General features: G+C 34.3%; 3 protein-coding genes across 3 annotated transcripts; 1 reads left to right on the plus strand and 2 right to left on the minus strand.

Annotated features, from left to right (window-relative positions):
• Nucleotides 1–1,886: 1,886 nt before the first annotated feature.
• LOC106380585 (RNA-binding protein BRN1) lies at nucleotides 1,887–4,834 on the minus strand. The gene is made up of 9 exons (XM_013820374.3): nucleotides 4,504–4,834; nucleotides 4,316–4,398; nucleotides 3,630–3,681; nucleotides 3,426–3,551; nucleotides 3,257–3,336; nucleotides 2,995–3,174; nucleotides 2,601–2,922; nucleotides 2,381–2,524; nucleotides 1,887–2,296 (listed from the first exon to the last, which is right to left on the minus strand). The coding sequence occupies exons 1-9, from the start codon at nucleotides 4,679–4,681 to the stop codon at nucleotides 2,151–2,153; spliced, it is 1,311 nt and encodes a 436-aa protein (XP_013675828.1). The 5' UTR covers nucleotides 4,682–4,834; the 3' UTR covers nucleotides 1,887–2,150.
• A 6,493-nt stretch (nucleotides 4,835–11,327) lies between these two features.
• LOC106405067 (mitochondrial substrate carrier family protein ucpB-like) lies at nucleotides 11,328–14,361 on the minus strand. The gene is made up of 8 exons (XM_048748556.1): nucleotides 14,044–14,361; nucleotides 13,839–13,964; nucleotides 12,947–13,014; nucleotides 12,630–12,866; nucleotides 12,384–12,545; nucleotides 12,248–12,296; nucleotides 12,012–12,127; nucleotides 11,328–11,923 (listed from the first exon to the last, which is right to left on the minus strand). Exons 1-8 carry the CDS (start codon nucleotides 14,081–14,083, stop codon nucleotides 11,849–11,851), a joined length of 873 nt encoding a protein of 290 aa, XP_048604513.1. The 5' UTR covers nucleotides 14,084–14,361; the 3' UTR covers nucleotides 11,328–11,848.
• Nucleotides 14,204–16,177, plus strand: LOC106404864 (U1 small nuclear ribonucleoprotein C-like; the record flags this gene model as incomplete). The annotated part of the gene is made up of 5 exons (XM_013845520.3): nucleotides 14,204–14,256; nucleotides 14,325–14,367; nucleotides 14,997–15,029; nucleotides 15,115–15,346; nucleotides 15,644–16,177. Coding segments are annotated over 5 exons (627 nt in total), but the record flags the coding sequence as incomplete, so codon positions are not given.
• Nucleotides 16,178–20,459: the final 4,282 nt, after the last annotated feature.

A 20,459-nucleotide genomic window follows, 5' to 3' on the forward strand; every position in this document is an offset into this window, starting at 1 on the left:
ATCCTTGTTTGAATAGGCCTGGAAATTTGAATCATAGCCCGCAGGCCCCACTCCGTTTGACCCGCTGTGGGGCGGGTGCATGTCGAGTGTTTTGAAAAAATCGATTCGCGGATGCGGGTTAAGACTATTTTATGCGGAGCGGGTGCGGGTTGGTGGTAGGGGTAAACACAAGCCGGGTACTTGGTATTTTCGTTGTACTTAGTACTTGGCTTGGCTTGTCCGAGTAGTAAAATTTTGGAATTGTATTTGGTTTGCTAAAAAAAAATACTTATAGTTTCAAGTACTTGCAAAACATTAATGGACTTACAAGTTACTTGCCTTGTTTTATACTTGTTACTTGTAAATTACTTGATAATTATTGGTAAATTATTTGCTAACTCGTTAGAATTTAAAAGTAAATAATTTTATTATATTTAAATAATATGTCATTGTTTTCATTTATTTTAGTCAATTCAAGAATTGGAATATATAAGAAAGAATTTTTTTTTAAATGCTTATATAAAAATATATCACTTATGTTTGATTCAGTTATGAAAATAGAAACATAAACAAATTATTTTACTATGATTTAAGAAAATGTATATTTCTTAGTATTGAACCAGACAACACTAAGTAATTTATTTTATTTTAATATTTGATATTTATCTTGTAATTGCAAATGATTTAAATAGATTATTTGACATCGACTAGATCAAAACAAATACTCAAAGGATCATGTACTGATTAAGTAGCGATTAGGAGGCAAGTAACGAGTAATTGTGGCCACTCATAAAATGCAATACATAAATTTTAATTAACTAGTGAAATTGATACCAAGTATTTAATAAACCAAGTAATATATAACAAGTAATAGGATAAGTAACGAATAACAAGTAACGAGTCAAGTAACGAGCCAAGTAATTAAAAATAAAAATGAACTTGATACTTGACTTGTACTTGCGAGTAATAAAATTCGCTTACTTATTACTCGACTTGATTGTATCAAGTACTTGTTTTTTCAAACCAAGTCGAGTCAAGTACCGAGTACAAGTCGGGTATCAAGTATTTGTGCCCAGCCCTAGTTGGTGGATTTTGATTCGCGGGTATCCGTCAACCCGCAAAATTAAAAAAAAAAGTCGTTTTTAAAAAAAATATATATATTTTTTATAAAATACTAATTTTCTTTAAAAATAATTATTTTTAAAAAAATAATATAAAAAATTATTTATAAATATGTTATTTTATAGAAAAACTAATTTAATAATTATTTTTCAATTAAAAATATAACACGCGGGTCCCGCGGATTACCCGAAAAATAAAGTAGGGTGGTGCGGGCATTAGTTTATTTCTTTGCGGGTTGAGCGGGTCAAAATTTTAAGTAAAAAAAAGAGTCGACCCGTGGGTTGGCGGGTGGAGTGGGGCGGGTTGACCCGCGAACCCAAGCCTATGCTTAAGTAAGAGTCTATGTGTTTAGTGATCGATACTCTCAATATTTAGCCTACACTTTGCAGAAATGAGGTCAGTAGAGGAGTATGTCAAGCGCTAGTAGTTGTGTTCTGGGTTGGATGATATGGTTGCTAAGCTAGGATTTAGTACATTGAAATGCTTCTGAAGTTAGGCACTGATTCGATGTAGCTTGCAACATTGCAAAGTTGAAGGTAGTAGTTTTAAAGATGTGTAAATCCCTGCACTTTTCAAACCTCTTTCACATGACTATTATATTTTTTGCTTGAAGGCAAACAAAAGATAAGTCTGAAGAAATTGATAAACTACTCGCACATAATTAAGTAAGACATAAACATAAATTGAATGAATCGCATGAATAGATAGAATTTTTTGTTCGGATAACGGTGAATCTCTCTACTTAAAACAACAAATTAGACCATTAAAAAAAACTAAAGAGAAAATTCAATGAATTTAATGTTAATAAATCATAAAATGTCTACATGAATTTCAATGATGCATAAATTACAAATTGTTATTTGCAGAAATTAAAAAAAAAATGAAAAAGATGATTCATTTGCAGAGGAAGTTATAGATTCTGGTTTGATTTGAGAGATTTGGAGTTATACACAGATGCATGCATCTATTCAAGATTGGTCCAATTCTTTGGTCGACTCATTAGCCCGACCTTTTGTTTTTTTCTTGTAGTTGAGAAGAGTTGTATGAGTTTAACTACTCTGTTGGCCTTTGTTGTTGTTGTTGTTGTTGTCGTCTCTCTTAAGCTGGACTTTCAATTTCTTACCGCCTAAATGGCGACCGTTCATCATGTCAATAGCGTTCTGAGCAGCTGCTTGTGAGTCATAACTAACAAAACCTGCAACCAACAACAACTTGTGAGTCATTCACTTCACCATTTACAATGACCAATCTTTAGTACCAAACTAAAGAGAGAGCTTACCAAAACATTTGCTTACACCAGTGGCTTTGTCTACAAACACCTTAGCGCTCAGAACAATACCGTAAGGTTGAAACGCAGCAGCGAGTTCTTGATCCCCATATTCACGAGGTATGTTATAGATAAACAGATTCGCACCTTCTGGACCTGAAGAACCAAACATAATGTTTAAGGTCTAAAGAAATAGAAGAGAATAGAAAAGAATAAGGTACTTAACACTAACCTTCGGTTTGAGATTGAACCACGGAACTCAAACCGATTCCTAAAGGTGTTGACCCGCCAGGTGATATGGATCCAGGAGAGCTACTTAGAGGGCGAGGATTCATAATCCCTCTAGGATGAGCCAATGGATAAGGGAGACCTCTCACAGGGGGATAGCCAGAGCCCATGTAGTTTGCTGGAGGCAAAGGAAAGTTCCTACGGGCCAAGCGAGGTGGCACAGAGTCAGGTGAGGTTCTTTGCAGCGCGTTGCTATTACCTAGATTGGGTAATGGAGCTTGGTTCTGAATTGGTGGTAGCATGTAGCCATAAGTTCCAGGAGCTTGCTGTGGAAAATGAAAAGGAGGAACTTTTATAAGTTATGATTTTGAATGAAACATATGTTATAGCTCGCTTACGTGGTAACCATATCCATTATATGGTGGAGCATAGCTCATGGGTAATGCTCCAAATAATGAGGGGTTTGTTGGATCAGCGGTAGCTAATCGAGTGAGGTGAGATTGAGCCTTTTGAAGTCTTCTTGTGTGTCTCTCCCTTTCTGTGTCTGCCCATTTGACAACTAAAGGAACAGTTGAACCCTAAGAAGAAATCAAACAATAAAGTGATGAAACTGTCACAGGAGGAAAGGTGAGTTAACAAAAAGTAACAAAAGCAAATCACCTCCATTTTGTGTTTTCCATTGATGGATTCCATGGCAGAAACAGCTTGTTCTTTTGTCTCATACTTGAGAAAAGCACAGCCTAACAAAAAAATACACACACAGAAGGTTATCAAAACAACGGAGAAAAAAACGAAAAGAAGAAGACAACACAGAAAATGGGTTTAAAACCTTTGCTTGTTTGTTGAGCACCTCTTAGAATCTGTAGATCCTTTATGGTGCCGTGCTTGGAGAATAACGATAGAAGTTCAGCTTCAGAGACATTCTTTGGAAGCATACCGACAAAAAGCTTGTGCTCTGCATTGTAGAATAAAAGAATTAATAAAAGAAGAATCACATAGAAGCAGTTCTAACAACAGATGATGGCGGCATCACCTAGCCTTTCCAGTTCGCCATCTGCATACTTTACTTGCAATAGACTGGCTGCCTGAGAAACATTATTTAAAAAAAAAAACAAGGCACGTTAGAGAACGATAAGCTTTGATTATCATCCCAAAGTTTACCTATAAAGCCCACAGAAAAAAAAAAAATTAATAATGTTGCGAAAACAAACACAAAAATTCATCATCAGACCAATGATGTCACAAGATTCATCATAATTTCAAACAAATTAACATATTACATTTTGTGACAATAATTATTCAGGTTTTTCGTAAGAAGCGAGGATCAAACTAACAATCTGTTTCGGTTAAGGACCCATTTCTAGTAATTTTACTAGAAATATCCAATTGGTTTCAGTTTCTTGGGTTTGAAGACACCATTTCAGACCAATGACACAAGATTCCGACAAAGCTGACCCTTAGACTCGGTTCTGATTTGGGAAACACCTAAATACAGAAAGGGAACGCTTCGTTGGAAGCATGTATACAAATCAAAACTTGCCTATTCTGGAAATTAAACAGAAACCCAAAACCAAGTACAATAGTAAATTAAAAACAATTCACGAGATTCTTAAAACCTGACTCTGAATAAATGTGAAATTCAATTATAGAAGCTTCATCAATACTTATTCAAGAATCTTAACAAAATAAATCCCCGGAAGGAGAAATAAAAAAACATACACCAGGTAATGTCTTCTTGTTATGACAAGCATTGACCAGCTTATCTGCTTCCTCTCTCGATGGACATATTACAAAACAACATCCTAAATCACGAGGATGGCCCAAAACAAAGGTTAGGGTTTCGAAATAATTCAAATAAATCTCGACGAATCACATTGAAAGAGAAACAGAGAGGATGAGAAATAAACCTCGAGAGGCGCGTGTGAACTTGTCCTTAATGATGTTAACCTCGTCGACAACAGCGAACTCTTGAAACAATGTAAGGAGTTGAGATTCCGACATGTGTTTCGGTATTTGTCCCACGAAAACCTTAACGCTCTCTTCTTCTTCTCCTCCTTCATTCTTCTCCCTATTTTCTTCCGCCATTGTTGTCTCCGTCTTCTCCTTCTTCTCTCTCTCTATTTGACAAATTGGTCGTCTCTCTCTCCTGTCGTCTTCTCCTTTTCTCTCTCCCGGCAATTTTTTTGTTTCTAAAACAAATATTTGTTTTTTAAATCAATTATGAAGGAGAGGAAGAAAATGGTGGAATTTTGATAAGCTGGAATTAAACTAAAAATGCTGACAACCTAATTTAAACCCTTTCTGTTACTACTTATTTACGATATTTGCCATTGACAGGTGTACAAAGGGGAAGGCCAAGCTTTATGATGCGGGGAAAACACTTGGGATTTTTTTGTCTTGTTATGAGATTGCAAACCGAATTTACTATATTGCCCTGCCGTTACCCGGTTTGTGTGGTTGTTTTTTCTGTTTCCTTTATTGGTTCGAAATAGATAATTGTAGTCAAACTTGTTTACCTTTCTTTCCCTACATCAACTTCTATTGTTTACTTAAAAGATGGAGGGGAAGCTGTCAGTTTTATAACCTACTGTATATTTTTGTATAAGGCTCACATTTCCAAAACTCTAATTGAATAATGGAATTAAATACTCCCACTTTCAATATAATGAATATTTTAATTTTTTTTCACACATATTAATAAAATATTTAATAAATACATATCTTTTTTGATTATTTTTTTTCATAAATCTAAACCAATAAAAATTTAATAAGTGCAATTAAGTTTTTTGAAATTTACAATTGATCATTATTAGTTAACAAAATATGTATTGAAAATACATAAAATGTATCTTTTTGTAATAAGTTTTTGTAAAATATGTAACATTATGAAATGGAGGAAGTGTAAAACAAGATGTCATTATTTCTTCTGAATATTTTTCTTTTGTTTCAATATCTTTCTTCAAATAAATGTTAAGACTAGATTAACTATTAAATCAAATCTATAATCAGGGTTGTGCCCGAATGAAAGCAAGTAAATCATGTGCTTGGGACCTTGGATATAACTTATGTACTTAAAGGGACAATTATTTGACAAATTCTTCCCTAGATCAGTTGGCTACAAGAGCATTTAGAGGTGACAAGCTCGATTGCCGTTCAACCTTAGATAAGGATTGATTTTCAGTTTTCACTAATTCATTGTAAAATGGCCATATAATTATTTTGTGCTTGGGACCCATGTGATGTCAGGCACGACCGTGTCTATAATCGTACGTAATATGGAAGTGGAAACGAATACGCTAAAACGAAATATGGAATCGTGATTTTGAATTTAAAAAAAAATGAAAACGTTTTGGCAACATCTATATATATATATATATATATATATAATTTAAGCTTGCACATACTTTTTCTCAAGTCCATATCACTTACACATATTTTCTCCATGTCACGTACTTTCTTGTGTGACAATTTCTAATTTACCTCCAAAACTAGAATTAGTTTAGTTACCTCTCTTTCTCTTTATGGTGATACACTCTCTCTTTCTCTATCCTGACCCCACTCTCTTTTTTTATTCTAACCCTAAATATTAACGATTTGTTTTTTTTCAACGAGCAGACCAATAATCGCAGATCTCAACATCCTTTACCCTTTCAATTCACCTACATCCCCTTGTTTCTATTGTAGATTTGGAGCATTGGAATGCGTAATCTATCCTCTCTATCGAGTTCGCCTTCAGCATCACCGTTGTGGCTCAAGCTTCTTCGCAGTGGTACAAAACCGGTATTGATTCGAAGCAACCAAAACCACGTTATATCTGTCCAAGTGGCCTCGTCCTCTCCGTGGTCAGCTCTCCCGTCGTGGTCACTACCGGAACCGTCATCATCAACCATATCAAAAGAGAAGAAGGATGGAGCACATCAATGGTGGTTTCTCCATATTTACAGATCTGGTCTTCCAAATCTTAGGTGTTTATGAATTTATCTTACCTTTTAAAATGTGTAGAATGGTCCAATCGATTTTCCCCAAACATTTTAATCTTACAATTTAGCCCAATCGATGTTAAACCACTGCCTTTTATATAAGTTGTATGCATCCACAGCTCTCCAGGCCACATCAACGGCTAGACACCCTCTCCTATCTATAACCACACCACTCCTGACCACGGTCACCAATATCTTTACCATATCTACACAACCTACACTATCACCACTACTACCGTTCCAAAAACTTTTTCATATTGTTCGACCACTTTCTATTCGTCCACATCTACCAATCAAATATACGTAACTACAAAACTAGTTGACCATAAACACAAATAAATTAAAAATAAAAATGTTAAAATATAGAAATACAAAGTTATAATTTATTATATCAAATACATTAGCTATATATATTTTGACAACAAAAACTAACAAAATAAAAGTGGGAGGGTGGAACACTAATTACACAAAAAGTATGAAAGTCAATTATTCTCCTACATCCCCTTGTTTCTATTGTAGATTTGGAGCATTGGAATGCGTAATCTATCTTCTCTATCGAGTTCGCCTTCAGCATCACCGTTGTGGCTCAAGCTTCTTCGCAGTGGTACAAAACCGGTATTGATTCGAAGCAACCAAAACCACGTTATATCTGTCCAAGTGGCCTCGTCCTCTCCGTGGTCAGCTCTCCCGTCGTGGTCACTACCGGAACCGTCATCATCAACCATATCAAAAGAGAAGAAGGATGGAGCACATCAATGGTGGTTTCTCCATATTTACAGATCTGGTCTTCCAAATCTTAGGTGTTTATGAATTTATCTTACCTTTTAAAATGTGTAGAATGGTCCAATCGATTTTCCCCAAACATTTTAATCTTACAATTTAGCCCAATCGATGTTAAACCACTGCCTTTTATATAAGTTGTATGCATCCACAGCTCTCCAGGCCACATCAACGGCTAGACACCCTCTCCTATCTATAACTACACCACTCCTGACCACGGTCAACAATATCTTTACCATATCTACACAACCTACACTATCACCACTACTACCGTTCCAAAAACTTTTTCATATTGTTCGACCACTTTCTATTCGTCCACATCTACCAATCAAATATACGTAACTACAAAACTAGTTGACCATAAACACAAATAAATTAAAAATTAAAATGTTAAAATATAGAAATACAAAGTTATAATTTATTATATCAAATACATTAGCTATATATATTTTGACAACAAAAACTAACAAAATAAAAGTGGGAGGGTGAAACACTAATTACACAAAAAGTATGAAAGTCAATTATTCTCCCCCCCCCCTATCTGGTTCGGTCACTTTCCATTTAAAGTCAACTAGGTTTTTCACCCGCACGGATGTGCGGATAGATTTTTATTTTATAAATATATAACGGATACCATCGCAAAACTTTAAAAGATATTTACATTTTAGTGTTATATATTGTGTAAATCTATAATGCTATTGGTTATGTTTCTTATTCGATATTATTAATGTATAATGATTTGTTTTATATATTTTACTTTATTATTAATTGTTATTATATATTAATATATTTTAGAGTTTGGTAAAATAAATTCATAGTATGAAATAAAAAAAATTGAGAATCTCCTTCATTTTTTCTAATTTTTACAGACTGAATACAATACATTTTAAAATTTTATTTAGTTATACTATAAACTAATATTTTCTTAGCATAATTTATATTTCTATGTTATTTATTTTAGTATATTGTGGGATTTTATAACTAAATACATTATAATAATAATATATTATTAATTATGAAATCAATCGCTGCATTAATTTAAAAATATTTTAAAATTTTATTAAGATTTTGTTAGGTTTTTTCAACATATTTTGTTTTAAGTAAAAATAAAATTTAAATTTATAATTTAAATTTATTTATTAATATCTATATAATTTATAAGATTTTTTAGAAATGTTATTTATTAAATAGATTAACTTAAATAGTCAAATAGAAATTGATAAAATAGACCTAGTATGAATTTTTATGGTATTTCTTTTAATAAAGAAGATATAGAATATAATTATAAAATTTGAAAAATAGCATACACTTTTATTTTATTTTTTTTATAATAAAATGTTATTTAAATTAATGTTTAATAATATATATTATTAATTACGAAATTAATCAATGGTATTGATTTAAATAAAATATTTTAAATTTTTAGAAAGATTTTGTTAGATTTTTTCTCAACATTTTGTTATAACTAAAAATAAAATTTAAATTTACAGTTAAAATTGATTTATTATTAATATCTTTATATATTGAATAGATTAATATAAATAATTAAATAAATGTAATTAATGAAATGGACCTAATAAGACTAGTATGACTTTTTTATGGTAGATAAAAATGGTACTTATCTTTTAATAGAGAAGATTACTTTCTCCTTTTTACCTTAACCAGAAAAGCACATCTCGTCTGTGAAAATGACATTTACGGGAGAAAAAAAACAAAAGTAAAGCAAATAGTACCCTTGAGTCCCAAAGTATGTGACATGCAAACAAACCTGGAAAAGTAACTTTATACGTAAACAGCTCTATATATATTGACTTTGGTTTATTTACACAATTTTAAGTTTAACTAATTGGGGATGATATTAGTTAGGGTTTTTGACTTATCAAAATAACAAATATGTGCCTATTGTTATTAATTATTTATAGAATATGTTCTAAAATAAAGTCTTTTACACATTTTCAAAATAGAATCGTAAGTTTTTAAAACAGAAACGCAATTTTTTATTGAATTTCCAAGATGAAATTTTCATGAAACGAGTTTTCAATGCTTTTTCGCGTGTTTCCACCTTCAACCATGCTTCAATACAACCTAGCTATAATCTCTAAACGATAAAAAAAAATTCTATCAATCACTTCTAAATTGTCAAAAAAAATCAATAATATAACCAAATGTGTGCACCATTTCACCAAAGATCTTTATAGTTTTAAAGTAACAAAAAATAAAAACAATATGCAAAGACTAGGAAACGATATCATCTTCATAATAATTTTTAACATCTAGAACTAGAGTTATCACCACATTTTACTATTTTATGTAAAACACATATAAAATTAAATTGATCGATTCAAATCTTATATCAATGTTAGTTCCATTGAAAACCTTATCTATGTTTTCCAGTGTCCAGAAAAAAAAAACATGTTGTGTTAATCAATTGAGAACCGAAAACCGAACCTGAACCAAATTAACAAAGCCAAAACTTAGCCCAGCAGTTCTCACAAATATTTGAATGTTTCTTATATATATCGAACTAAAAACTGAAACCGACCAAGAACCAAATAGGCACATGAATATGCAAAATATATGTTTATTTTTAAATATTTAAATATCCTAAAATACTATTTATAAAATAAATTATCCGAAAAATTCGAATTACCCAAAATGTGTTATTCAAAATATTTGAATTTATCTTAATTATCCAATATTTTTAAACGAATAACGCGAATTATCCGATGTTTAACCCAAAAAACAAATATCACTTTTTATCTGTGTTATCCGAAATTGTCCAAAAATCAGTACCGAACCGAAACCAAACTGAAAACCAATACCTAACCAAATAAATGGTACACTGTTTAAAGCTGATAACCAGCAACTTTGCGCCCTCAAATTTCAACATTTGCTGCCGTATCCTCTAAACGAATCAACTCCTGAAGACTTGGCTACTTAATTCTTAATTATTATACTCCCTCCGTTTCTTAATATAAGTCGTTTTAGAGAAATTTTTATGTTCCAAATTATATGACGTTTTCGGTTTTCTATGTAAAATTTATCAACAATTAATGTTATATGACCAATGATAATATATTTTCTATTTTATTATTGGTTGATTTGTGGTTAGGTAAATAATTAATGATGTTTTTGTTTATAAAATATAAAAAATTAATGATTTCTTAATCTATGTGCACAATTTTAAAACGACTTATATTAAAAAATGGAGGGAGTAGTTAAAAAATCCCTTTTTAAAAATGAAAGAGAGATCACTTTAAAAACATTCTTTTAATGTAAATGGATAAGCGCGAAAAGAGTTTGACCGTAGCTCTCAGTAAAAGAGGATCACAACTGAAACATCAATGTCCAAGGGCAAAATGGTCAGATCAAAGCAGAAAGAATGGCAAAACCGTGATTAAATCGTAAACTAAGGGACAAAACATTTGCATGACAGACTGTCCCGCCAACGCGACCAGAAAACAAAAGACTCGAGCAGCTCCAACTTGCTCCTTTCTCCTTTCTCCACGCCACAAAATTAAATTTCTCTTCTATTTCCAACAAATAGACCCCTGAATTCTTTCGTCTTTCACATAATAGCCCTACAAGTTTTGAACGTGATGTTTACATCATTGTCGACAACCAACTTCCACCATGACAAATCTAATAATTATTGTTTTGTTTGGATAATTAGTTGTAATCAATTATTAAAAAAAAATGTGTGTTTCAAAAAAAAAAAAATGTATTCTTCGTGATAGAGACACACTTTTGAAACATATAAGTGATTTCGACATAACCACTACGCATATATTTTTATTTGGATAAATAACATTTGAATTCAGTGCCTATCCGATCTGATTAAGAAGACAATAAGAATATAAACAACAACAAAAAGTACTTAACCTTTTCTTTATAATTTTTTTTTTGTCAAGAAACCTTTTCTTTATAATAAAAGTTGATTCTAAGGCTTCCAATGGTGAACAAGATTGTGATTCCGTAAAATTGGACGGTTGATAAATATAAATAAACCTAAGACAATTAACAAATAATAATTAAAATTTTGTGGTGAATAACAAGCTCACGTACTCTTAATTTTATTTTCTTCAAAATTGGAGTAGAACTTAAGCTGGAGCCGGACCGGACCCTCGAGTGGCTACATTGTGTGAAGTCCAGCGAGTGATCTTAGCTTCTCGCAGAGTATGAACGTGATCATCGTTTGTGGTCCGAGCCGAGCGAAAATAGCGAAGAAACGTTTAATTTATTTTACTACGACCATCTCCAATGGCTTACTCTATTTTTTACTCTAAAATAGAGTAGTTTTATAATAGAGTTTGAGTTTACTCCAATAGTACTCTATTTTAGAGTAGAAAATAGAGCGATAAACAAAAAAAAAAAACTACTCTATATTTGGAGTAGATAGAGTGAGAAATAGAGTATCATTGGAGCATTTTTTACTCTAAACTTTATTTTTGAGTGAAAAATAGAGGGGTTGAAGATGCTCTAATAACTGTTTCTATATATCCTCAAGAAATGATATCTTTTTGTCTAACCCTTTGTAAAGTGCCATAGGTCCTTCTTTGCGAACAACCTGAAGGATGAAACATAGATATAGAACATCAACGTTCAACACAAGTAACTCCCAGTGAAAGTATATACTAAAATGTATATTACATTACCTTGTAACCACAGTGAAACCCGTTTCTGTAGATTCTGGAGCTTCCGGAATCATGCTGCATCATCAAGCGTGTTTTAATCATGTCCATGGGAGCAGTTATCAGCGTGCTTACTACACCTGCAACCACACTTGAGCTTCATTCAGCAAGTGGTAGATTAGTTAGTTTCTGTCCATTTATCTGATTTTGTTACCCGAATGTGTAAAAGTAGAATTGGGCAGTGGTTGTAAAACTTTTACCATAAATGAAGATGAACCCTTCTTCCAAAGAAGTTTGTGTAACCAGAATCTGCAGTTACAAGAAACATTAGGTGCTCGAATGTTAGAAAGCCGCAACCTTCTTTTGAATCAATCGTAGGCTAGTCTTAAATATGACCCGCTTTGTTTCGTCGTATGTTGCAAGCTGTGAGGCAGTTAGTGCTGCAGATCTAACCATGGCAGGACCAAATCCTTTCCACAAAGCTCCTATACCTCCTTTAGAGACTATTTCCCGCACTTGTGCCATGGGAACTGCGTTTGGATTCATCTGCAACCTTACCTAACAGAAAGCCAGGTTGTTACTTGTCTTAATAAACCAAGAATGAGCAGCAGAATCTAACAAATTCTTAAGTTTTCCACCTACCTTGACAACTTCAACCGGGTTGGTTAATGCAGTGGAGAAGGCCCCAGCAAATGCTCTTGATGCTATCTTGACCAAGACAGTGGTAGACCCAAACGCCCAATCGAAAGAAACCTTGGTGGGTTCGTATAGTCCCAATCTGAGACCACCGTAAAGCACTGATCTAGTGAGAGCAGGAGTCAAACCCAAGTACAAAGACCTAGGCCCTTCATTCTTCCGTAGTTGAAGAAGGATTCCAGTCTGAAACAGAAGAACATTTCAAAGAGTTAAAACTCTACCATCAAGAGGACACAGTACATGTTTCATCAAGACATTATTACCATTCCGATTACTGGGCCTCTTTGTCCAAGTCCAACATGCTGCATCTGCAATCTTACTTTCAATACATCTGAAAACGCAAACAAGGAGAGAAACCATTTAGGATGAGTATATTATGATGGAAGGGCAACCACTTTCTTCTGTGATATCTTCTCAGTCCCTAACTTTAAAATCCCACATCATATGCCCAAAGTAGTTGAGACAAGACTTATGCACTGACCAAGTACTTCTGTTGCTACGTTATACAAAGATGACTATCCTAAGAGGAAACTTGAAAATCCATCACACTACTAGTGCTACAAACCTACACATGGGGCAGCGATTACCTGAATTTTTGGTTTTTGGTTCATGTTCGGTTATCAGTTTTGAACTGATAGGCACATTTCCAAATTAACTCCTTCTAATTGCAACTAAACCGATTTATACCAATATTCGAAGTGAAATAAACAAACTAACGGAATGATTTGAAATCTAAATATAGCCTAAATTCTCCGGAATAAAACCAAAACTTAAATCGAAAAGTCAAAATTTAAAACCGAACCCAGATGGTTCAATTAGACAGACTTTTACTGTTTTACATTTCCAAATTAACAAAAAAAAAAAACGAACAAGAAAACCCGAATTAACCGATCTAACCACAACCGCAGGACTACTACATCCAAGTGCAGAACATTGCAAATCAAAGAACTCTTCTACCAGAAGAAGGCAATTCGAGGAATTGGAAAATAATAATCCAGATATAGAATTACAAACACCATCATGTTTTTCTTCTAAGGTGGATCATCCAATACAATACAATACAACAAGTGTGTGTAGCTCAGTTTCTAATTTCTAAACCAAAACTGGAGTGAGACTAAATTACGAGTGAACCAAAGGCATGAGGAGGAATCTAACCAAGAGGATGAGTCACGCCGGTGGCCAACGCGACGGACAATCCGCTTGTGCCAAAATGAGACGCCACCGCTGATAACGGCGGTAGCAGATTCTTCGTCTTCCTCACTTCCGCCTTTCCTTCAACAACTACACATATCCATCATTCAACATGAAACTTATGCCGACATAAAAAAAAAAAAAGAAGCTCAATAAAGATCCGACGAACCTGGGATTAAAGCGTCCGGCGGGGAGATATCTCCGATCATCGTTAAAAATTATCTCCTTTTTTATATACATCGTCTAAAACGACGCCGTTTTAATTGAGATACTTCTCAGGTCAATAATAGCCGTCAGATATCTTAAATAAATCTGTACCATTGGATTGACAAATCATCTTCCTACCTCCCCCGAGTTTCCGTCTCTCTCACTCACTCGCAAGGTTCTTGGGTCCGAGATCTCCATACATGTAGTTCGTTTTTGGTTTTGATTACTTGACTTTTTTCGCAGGTATTACTGTGATTATTGCGATACTTATCTCACGCACGATTCCGTAAGTCTTCTTAACCTACCTTCCTCTTTAATCTCCGGCGGTGTCTGTTAAGTTTCCGATTTAAGAGCAGTAGGGTTATTCACCCGGTACATTGGTTCGATTCTTGCATTTGGCTTGGCTCAGCTACTTAATTGTTACTAGGAAATAGGAATCAAGCTTCTGATTTTGTGGTGAAGATTATTTTTCTTTGTTAAATGGTTTTTTTATGGCAAATCTCCGAAATAGCAAATTTCTAAGTTTATATCACAAAAATAGCACTCAAAAACTAAAATGACCAAAATAACACATTTCTAAGTTTATCCTTTGAAAATTTTAATTTTTTTATTTTTCAAAATTTGAAATCTTAAACCCAAAACCTCATTTCTAAACTCTAAACCCTAAACCCTAAACTCTAAACCCTAAACCCTAAATTTTAAACCCTAAACCCTAAACTCTAAACCCTAAACCCTAAATCCTAAACCACACCCTTTAACTCTAAACCCTAAGTTTGTGACTTTTGATAAAACATTAAGTGCTATTTTTGTGATTTTTGACCTTGAGTGCTAGTTTGGAAACAAAAACTTGATTTAGTGCTATTTTTATCTTTTTCTCTTTTTTTATTAGCTCAAGTTTTTATTTTTATTTTTCAGCCATCGGTGCACAATGCTGGTTACAAACACAAGGTTATATAAACAATCAATCCATAATGTTTTTATATTTTTTGCTTGGTGTATGTTCTTTTAATAGAGTTTTGATTATGTTCTTCAGGCGAATGTGAGAATATACTATCAGCAATTTGAAGAACAACAAACCCAAAGTCTGATTGATCAGAGGATTAAAGAGCATCTTGGCCAAGCTGCAGCGTACCAACAAGTTGGTGGTGTGTTTAATCAGCAGCATATGCTCGCTAGACCTCGCCTTCCTATGATGCCACCACCTGGAACTATGCCTATGGGGATGCGACCTCCTCTCCTGCCTAGACCCATGATGCCTGCTCAAGGTAGTTTCTGTTAACAACTTGCCTGGTTTCCCGAGTTACATTACCAAGGTTTAGGAAGTAACACTATCGTAGTAAGTAATACTTAGAAAAGACTAGTGATGAGAAATAAGCTTAGTGAAGAACTGCATCTATATAGGTGGGTCGAGTCGAGAAGCATGTATCATGATGACTCTTATGAAATAGGTTTAGTGAAGAATCCATTTTTTAAAATCATGTTGTTCATATCTAGATGTTTCAGTTCTTCTTTGCATTCAGTTGTTTTTTGAATTGACATGTAATCCTTTGTACTTCTGCCAGGTTACATGCCTCCTCCGGGAGTACCACAGATGATGGCACCGCTTGGTGCTCCTCTACCTCCACCTTCACAGAACGGTATGCTGAGGCCACCAGGAATGGCTCCAATACCAGGTCAAGGTGGTGGACCACCACCCAATTATAATGGACTTCCTCTTCCTCCGCCTCCTCCTTCGTATCCTACAAATCCAGCTGCTGCTCCACCAAGTGGTGGTGGTGGCTTCAACAATCCAAACCCGGGTGCTGAGTCTCCTGAAAGCCATGAGTAGAGTTTAGGTCTGATGAGTCATTTTTATCCTCTTGTTTAATATAGTACAAAATCCAATATATGTGAAGATGTTTAGAAGTAATGCATGTCAAATGCCATAACTTTCATGTGATAGATTCTTATTTGCGTAGAATGATTGAGAGCTCTTAGTATTGAGTTGTTGTGGTCTCTTAAAACAAACAGGTAAGATTTATGAAAGACTTGATCAAATGGCTTCATTCATTGTTTGAAGTCTTGAACCAATCAAGTGGATGTGTTGCTTTAAAATTTGTGTTTCTTTTGTTTCCTTTTGCCTACAATTTAGAAGAGACGATCCCTGCAACAATAGAAAACCAAATAATTTTGAGGTTTGCATGCGACCCAGTTTCTCTTAATTATATTCTTTCAAAATATCCATGGAAAAGAAGAGGTAATTCTTGATAGCCAATATAATTAATGATTTGTGGATGGCATGTAATCTTTTCATTTATCTATCACGGTGTAATCTCCTATATAAGGAACCTCTATGTTATGAATAAAGATAGACTTTTCCATTACTTTCATAACACGTTATCAGCACGAAACTCTAAATCTCTAAGATAATACCCAAATCGAAAAACCCTAACCCTAGCCGGCGATCCGACGAACCCTAAACCCCGATCGCGTCCCTTGTTCCCGCATCTGTTCCAGCTCGCGTCCCCGATCAGCTTCAGCCCAAGGCGTTCCTGATCCTAGCTCAGACGTTCGCGACCCAAGAGCAGCTCCAGCACGCGACCTCTTCCTCGTTCGCGACAGCATCAGATAGCTCGCATCCGACGTTCAAGGCGTTCCTGATCAAGCAACAAAAGACGTCTGCGACCCGATAGAAGCGACTCGATCCATTCCAGCTCGCGTCCCGTTCGTGTCCAGCTCGCGGCTCAACTCCTTTCGTGGTCCGATTCAACAATCATCTAAGATTAAAAGGTAATTCAAAACCTAAGAACCCATAATCGAACATGGATTGATTGATAAAGAATGAAACCCTAAAACCTTAATCTTTATGAATCAAAACCATAGGGTAATAGATCAAAAATCTTAATTGAGTAAATCGAAGCTCTAAAAGTTCGATACCCCAAACCCTAAATCATGTTCCTACATGATTAAAACTCCAAATCGGTTTTTACAAGTTAAAATCCGATAAACCCTAACCCTATATCTATAAACCCTAAATAATATAAGTATCAGAATTAATTATACTATAATTATCAAATCACATATTAAAACCCTAATCGAATATTTTGAAATCAAAACTGTTTTCGGTTTTGATCATTGAGGTTTTAAATCTGATTGAATCTGATGCTATGTTGCTAGAATTGTTTGACCGTTAAATTGATAGATTTATTTTCTCATCCTGCTTGGTTAATTGTTCATCTGATTTAAAATTGTTTAAACCGACCAGCCTGTTAAAACATTGATTGAATCCGATAGGTTGCTAGCTTGCTTTTCTTATATAATCATATAGGTTGATAGATTGATTGAGGTTTACTTGTTTAAAATCCGAATGATCTGATTGCATGATTCTTGAGGTTTAATATCATCTGTTAGGATTGATAGTTTTGTAATCTGATCTGTTTTAAATAGAAACCCTAAATAATCCGTATGATAGGTTATATTGATCTGATTTGGATGTCTTTGAGAATTGAGAATCCGTATGCTAGGTTAATAGATTCATGATAGAATCTAATGTCTTGAGGTTTAAGATTGTATGCTAAGTTCGATTAAATTGATTGATCTGGTTATATGTTTTTGAGGTTTGATAAATTCGGATACTAGATAAATTATTTACACATGGTTTATGCTAAATACCAACCAGCCTTGAAACTGATTCATTGAAATTCATGCTTGAAATCTATTCTAGTATTGCTAAAATCAGCCTTGAAACTGATTCATTGAAATTCATGCTTGAAATCTATATTCTAGTATTGCTAAAATCAGCCTTGAAACTGATTGAGTGATTAATAAATCTTTTTACTAGTCTTGCTAAAATCCATTGATTGTTAAACCCGAATTGCATAATTAATTGAATCCGTTTTTGCTAGTCTTGATAAACCATAATATTATGAGCACATAGAAATAGTATTGCTGAGACTTGCTAGAAATTGACTGATTGATTAAATGCCTTTAAGATTGATAGTCTCATTGTCCTCACAAGATTGAAATCCGAATTGATTGTTTTTAAGAGTAAGGCCGCATGAAAATTATACCTAAATATTGAGTGATATATGATTTGAGATGTCGAAAATCAACCTGGATTTTGCTGCCCTAAATCTCTCTGGAGATAATTATTTACGGTGGGCATTGGATACAAAGATTATCCTAAAGTAAAAAAAAAAGACTTGATGAATGTATCATAGAAGACAATAATGCCAATGATAAAGATTGATACAAGGCAATATTAATTATTAGCCATCATCTTATTAAGAGTCTTAAAGATCAGTATCTGACTATAGAGAATCCTCTAGACCTTTGGACAGAGTTAAAAATCGAGATATGATCACCAAAGAACGATGTTATTACCAAAAGCCCTATTTGATTGGAGGAATCCCAGAATCCATGACTATATGTCCGCGGATGAGTCTATTGGTAGCTGGGCAAAATAATGGATTACTGATGAGAAACAGTGAATTGAGACCTCCTGGATTAACTTCCATTATCTGATACCAATAAGGCAGCAGAATAAAAAAAAGAGGTAACCACGTCCAGAATGATAGACCACACGGTCATGGCCGTGGAGGGTGGAAAGGACGTGGCCATGGCCACTATAACACATTTGGCCGTGGGAATCACTATGGCAGAGGCCGTGGGTATCAACCCAATTTGAGCCATGGTCAAGGCAGTGGCCGTGGTATATCCTTTAAACTACAAAGCTTGACCAAATCAGTGTGCCATAGATGTGGAATTGAGAACCATTGGGCTAAGATATGAAGGACTCCCAAACATTTTTGTGACCTCTATCAAAGAGAGTATGAAAGGGAAGAATCCCGAAACCCACTTGGTGTATAAAGATGGTGAAAATAATTTCGAACATGATCAAGATGATCTTATGAAATATGAGACTTATGATTGCCTAAAAGAATCCAGTTGATAATCTGATTTCGACATCAAACTTGTGTGATTGCTTTGCTTGTATGTTTTCTCTGATTTTTATCTCCTTGAATTTATTTCTATTACATTGTCTGCTTAGATTAAATGAATGAATGATTTTTCTATATGAGTACACTGAAAAATGCCAATATAAGTACTAAAGCAGGTATCGCCAGTCTGAAAGAAGACTATGGCTAGGCTAATATATTATTGCCTAAGGGTATGCATCTAGAAATCAGTGATGTCTTATATTCACCCAGCTCTAAGAGCAAGAGTAGCCTATTGAGTTTTAAAGATATAAGAATAAATGGTTTCCATATTGAAACAATTGGCGAAGGAAACAAAGAGTTCCTTCAGATATATGTATAAAATCACCCAAGGCCATAATAAGTCCTAAAGACTATACCTGCATTCTCTACTGACCTAGACTATGCATAGATCAGTATGATAAAGGCTAAAAGCCTGCAAAAATATACACTTTATGGCACGACCGGATTGGCCATCCTGGTCCAAACATGATGCGAAAATTGATATTCAAAAGGCACACATTAAAAGATAAGAAGAGTTATCCCAAAGAATCTCACGTGTGTAGCATGTACACAAGGGAAACTCATTAGGTCATCACCAGTAAAACGGCTACGAGCCCCTTTTTCATAAATAAAGACTATATATCTAGATAATACTGGTGAATACATGTTCCAAGCGTTTAAATGATTATGGTATGTCCATGTGGATAATTATGTGATACATGTCCATACCAAGAACGGCTTGGTCGAAATCTTTTAAAACGCAAATAGCTGATTGATAGACCATAACTTATGAGGTCAAAACTCTCATTCACAGCTTGGGCCACACGAAATTTACATGCACCTAAGTTAATACGCATCAGGCCATTTAGTGAGCATAGATATCCCCTATCACAATTATTAATGGGTCAAGAGCCAGACATACCCCATCATAAGACATTTGGATGTGATGTCTATGTACTAATTGCTCCACCACAGAGAACTAAGATGGGACCTCAAAAGGAGGATGAGGATATATGTTGGATATGATTCTCCCACAATAATAAAGTACTTTGAGCCAACTATGAGTGATTATATTTGAGGCCAGGTACATGGATTATTTTAAGACCAGGAGGAGAAACAAATAATAAAGCTGGTAAAAGAATGGTAAAAGAAATAGAATGGAATCAACCATCAATGTCTTGGCAAGATCCTCGGACTAAAGAATGTGAAATAGACGTCTAAAGATTATACATTTACAAAGCTAGCTAATCAAATGCCAGACACATTTGCTGACCCGAAAAAGAATGACTAAGTCATATATAAACCAGCTTGTAAAGCACCAACGAATTTGATGTCCAAGAAGAGACACAGTCAAGTTGCTACAGAGTCTAGACAACGTATGAAACGTGGTAGACCAAATAGGTTCCAAAAGATAAGAATC

This window comes from Brassica napus, chromosome C2 (assembly GCF_020379485.1).
Source record: "Brassica napus cultivar Da-Ae chromosome C2, Da-Ae, whole genome shotgun sequence".
Taxonomy (NCBI): Eukaryota; Viridiplantae; Streptophyta; class Magnoliopsida; order Brassicales; family Brassicaceae; genus Brassica; species Brassica napus.